Source organism: Rhinopithecus bieti, unplaced genomic scaffold (assembly GCF_001698545.2).
Source record: "Rhinopithecus bieti isolate Rb0 unplaced genomic scaffold, ASM169854v2 scaffold_13207, whole genome shotgun sequence".
In the NCBI taxonomy this organism is placed as follows: domain Eukaryota; kingdom Metazoa; phylum Chordata; class Mammalia; order Primates; family Cercopithecidae; genus Rhinopithecus; species Rhinopithecus bieti.
Genome location: NW_016807866.1, coordinates 5,644,590 through 5,648,855, shown reverse-complemented (window position 1 = coordinate 5,648,855; position 4,266 = coordinate 5,644,590). Strand labels below are relative to the sequence as shown.

General features: G+C 48.9%; 1 protein-coding gene across 2 annotated transcripts in view; it reads right to left on the bottom strand.

Moving 5' to 3' along the window:
- The window catches only part of DOP1B (DOP1 leucine zipper like protein B), a 122,853-nt gene that overhangs the window by 26,752 nt on the left and 91,835 nt on the right, over positions 1–4,266 (bottom strand). For both annotated transcript variants that reach the window (XR_001887647.1, XM_017883968.1), the window contains exons 22-23: positions 3,874–3,996; positions 2,287–2,424 (exon numbers count right to left, since the gene is read on the bottom strand). Coding sequence is in view for 1 of the 2 variants with exons in the window: in XM_017883968.1 (XP_017739457.1) it covers positions 2,287–2,424; positions 3,874–3,996 (261 nt within the window). In the remaining variant the exon portion in view is untranslated. The remainder of the gene's footprint in view (positions 1–2,286; positions 2,425–3,873; positions 3,997–4,266) is intronic.

The following is a 4,266-nucleotide window of genomic DNA, read 5'->3' as shown; positions in this document are numbered from 1 at the left end:
TGGTCTCGATCTCCTGACCTCGTGATCCGCCCGTCTCGGCCTCCCAAAGTGCTGGGATTACAGGCTTGAGCCACCGCGCCCGGCCTATTCTTTTTTTTTGTTTGAAATCCCTGGTTTTATTAAAATTTTTTTTTTTAATTTTTTTTGTTTTGTTTTGTTTTGAGGCGGAGTCTCGTTCTGTCGCCCAGGCTGGGGTGCAGTGGCCGGATCTCGGCTCACTGCAAGCTCCGCCTCCTGGGTTTACGCCATTCTCCTGCCTCAGCCTCCCGAGTAGCTGGGACTACAGGCGCCCGCCACCTCGCCCGGCTAGTTTTGTATTTTAGTAGAGACGGGGTTTCACCATGTTAGCCAGGATGGTCTCGATCTCCTGACCTCGTGATCCGCTCGTCTCAGCCTCCCAAAGTGCTGGGATTACAGGCTTGAGCCACTGCGCCCGGCCTGTTTTTATTAAATTAAGAGCAAAACAGCTCTGCTGCTTTCAATGATGAAGTCTGCTTTGGTAAAAACAAAAACAGAGGACTCTAAGGGAATGCAAATATTAAACCACACAGCTTGCCCTGTTTTAAATCCACTGTGTATAACTGAAGAAGCTCTCTAGCCGACATGGGCCCTCCAGGCTGCTGTAATGAAATTGAGCAGAAAAATTACAAGGAACTTCTTGGTTCAATGACATCACCCTGAAGGTTTCTGTTTCACAGCAGCCAGATGAAATCTCTTTCTCAGAGTGTCTATCATGACTTATGTTCTCTGACATTTATTTTCTACCTTTATAAAAAATTATGCAGCCAGGCATGGTGGCTCTCGCCTGTAATCCCAGCACTTTGGGAGGCCGAGGCGGGAGGATTGCTTGAGCCTAGGAGTTCCAGACCAGTCTGGGCAACATGGCAAACCCCGTCACTCACTACAAAAAATATAAAAATTAGTCAGGCGTGGTGGTGTGCACGTGTGGTCTCAGCTACTTGGGAAGATCACTTGAGCCTGGGGAGGTCGAGGCTATGGTGAGCTGTGATTGTGCCACTGCACTGCAGCCTGGGTGACAAAGTGAGACTTCATCTCGAAAAAACAAAACAAAACCAAACAAAACCAAAAATTAGCCAGGAGTGGTGGCATGCACCTGTACTCCCAGCTGCTCGGGAGGCTGAGGCACAAGAATCACTTGAGCCCAGGAGGTGGAGGTTGCAGTGAGTTGAGATCACACCACTGCACTCCAGCCTGGGTGACAGAGTGAGACTCTGTCTCAAAAAAAAAAAAAAAAAAACGCAAATTTTAATTTGCCCTTGACAAAGACTCTCTCCTTGAGCTGACTCTAGCTAGGCTCCTCTGAGCCCTCTACTTGACAAATGGTTCTGTCCACTCCCACACCAAGGGACTTGAGCAAACAACACCAGCATGGATCCCTAGGATGGGGACACCAGTCCTCTTCAAACACCTGCCCAAGAAAGCTCAAGGTTGCCAAAGAATTTACTGTTTGTTCCTGCCAACACCTGCAGAGAGGGCCCTGACCTCCCTTTCTCAGAGCATTTTAAGTTTACAATGACAAATACTTTCTCTGTCCCTTTGAGATGTGTATGTGTCTCCCACAGCCTAGGAATGTGTTTCTCAAGGACCTCGGAGCCATCCCTTTGAAATAGAATCACTGAGAAAGACAGAGTCTTGATCTCCCAGCCTCTGTGGGGGGGTAGGAACCTCATTTGGATAAGCCCCAGTTAGCAAACCCAGATGGCCTAATCACATCTATGGACTGAGCAGCCTCCCTGCCTGCTCTTTTGTAATTTTCTACTTCTCCAACTCTCTTTAAACCCCTGCTCCTTCCCCTCCCTCCTCCCTCATCCTTTCCCAGTCATCTCCACACAAATCTACACTGAACCTAGCACTTTCCCTTACCGCAGTGGTTACTGAATCACACCTTTCACTAGAGCCTGGTTTTGTTCATCTTTGACATCTTTACAGCTGCAAGTTCCTGGAGGCAGGTGCCCTTTCCCCTTTCTAAAGATTTTATTCCATTTAGTGCCCAGACGGCGTGTACCAGGCAGTGTCCCCAGCAGCAGGGTACAAGGATGACAGCCCCTGACCTCGGGCAGTTCCCACCTTAAAAAAGGAGCACCAAATCTTCATAGGTCTCCCCCAAAGCACAGCAAACAGCACCTCCACTTCACTACCCCAAGCAGTCCCACTCACTCTTGTTACCTATCTTTCCCTCCCAAACACAATTTCTAAGGAAGTAGAGTTATGACGAATGCCACCCACTCATCTACAGAAGCCCAGAGGATTCCCCAGGATCCTCACCTCATCACCCCCTTTGACTTGGGGTGGCCTCTTCACCACCTCCTTCACCAGGTGCAGCAACGTGTCAGTCTGCAGGGTGCTGAGTGCACACACCAAGTCGACAAGGGTCAGCTGGGATGCACTCGCCGCTGGGATAATCTGCCAAGAAAAAAAAAAAATTCCTTGAAAGCTTAAATAAGGATGATGTACAAAAAGTATTCTATAGTAGCCGTCCCTGGAGAAATCAATCTGCTTTCATCTCTTTTTTTTTTTTTTTTTGAGTCTTGCTCTGTCACCCAGGCTGGAGTGCAGTGGCGTGATCTCGGCTCACTGCAACCTCTGCCTCCCAGGTTTAAGCGATTCTCCTGCCTCAGCCTCCTGAGTAGCTGGGATTGCAGGTGCCCACCAACATGCCTGGCTAATTTTTGTATTTTTAGTAGAGACAGGGTTTCGCCATGTTGCCAGGCTGGTCTCAAACTCCTGATCTCAGGTGATCTGCCCGCCTGGGTCTCCCAAAGTGCTGGGATTACAGGTGTGAGCCACCACGCCCAATCTGTTTTAATCTCTTAAACAAACATTTCCTATTGAACTAAGTAAAGGCTCCACCCATGGGAACAACATAATTTGATACAAATTAGGAATAAAAAGTGCAGTCCCTGATGGGGCTGTAATAGTGGTATGTTTGAATTTAGTAGAAAGCATTTTAGAAACATACATACTAAATTTGAAGGAAACAAGCAGTGGAATCAAAAATACGAAGACAGGAAGGAAAAACAGATAAACCAGCCTCCCATTTGCTGGCCTTGGAAGGAAAGCCCTGGTATGGGAGGCATATTTTTGATGACATAAGTCTGCACACCCAGGTCACGGGCATTTGGAAGAAAAACAACTAGCGCCAGGCTCCTCACCAGGGAAGGAGCCCACAGGCGCTCAGGAGGGTGGCATCGGACACCGACCACTGACTCTTCCTCAGAGAACAGGCGCCCATGTCAGCCACGGAGGCTGAGCACTGGGGGAGTGTCCAGGAGGTGCAGCAGCAGACCCTGAGCAGGAGATGGAGCAGGGGTGGGAGGGAACAAAGGAAGAGGACTGAGGTTGAAAAAGGTAGGCCAACCCCTGCAGGACTTCATGGTGGACCAGTCAAGTGGATCAAGAATGGGCAAAATGCAAACTGAAATTAATCTTTGGGCTCACGCCTGTAATCCCAGCACCTTGGGAGGCCAAGGTGGGCGGATCATGACGTCAGGAGTACGAGACCAGCTTGGCCAACATGGTGAAACCCTGTCTCTACTAAAAAATACAAAAATTAGCTGGGCATGGTGGTGGGCACCTACCATTCCAGTTACTTGGGAGGCTGAGGCAGGAGAATCACTTGAACCCAGGAGGTGGAGGTTGCAGCAAGCCAAGATCGCACCACTGCACTCCAGCCTGGGTGACAAGAGAGAGACTCCACCTCAAATCAATCAATAAATAAAATAAGATAAAATGATTAAATCAACTCAATAGTTTCCCATGCTGGCCTCCAATGTCACCTTTGATTCCACATGATTGTGTGGTATTTCTTTGTCACAGTAAGTTTAACCGCTCCTCTAACTTTTTAAACTTTACCTTCATCTTACTGTGACGCTGGGCTTTCTTTCTGCTCCACACTGCCGCAACAGCTGCTGTCAACTGAACCCCGAAATGGGCCGTCAACGGGTTTAAGAAGTCTAAAATTTTTTGTCTTATGGTCTAGAAAATAGGAAAAAAAAAGTTACTGCGGGGTAATATTGGGGCTACGGCATCCTAGACATTGAACCAGCACCTGCTGTCCATTCCCGAGATCAAGGACCCTGCCATGTTCGTGCCCAACGCTGTGCTGAGGTGCTTCCCTGACAGGTGGATCCCAGCAAAGGGAGGAATCAGAACCCTTTCCGGAAGGAGTTGGATGTGTGATGGTGGCGTGTCATGCCGAGGGGAAGGAGCAGTGAGCGGCCAAGGTGGAGAGATGGATGGCCAGCT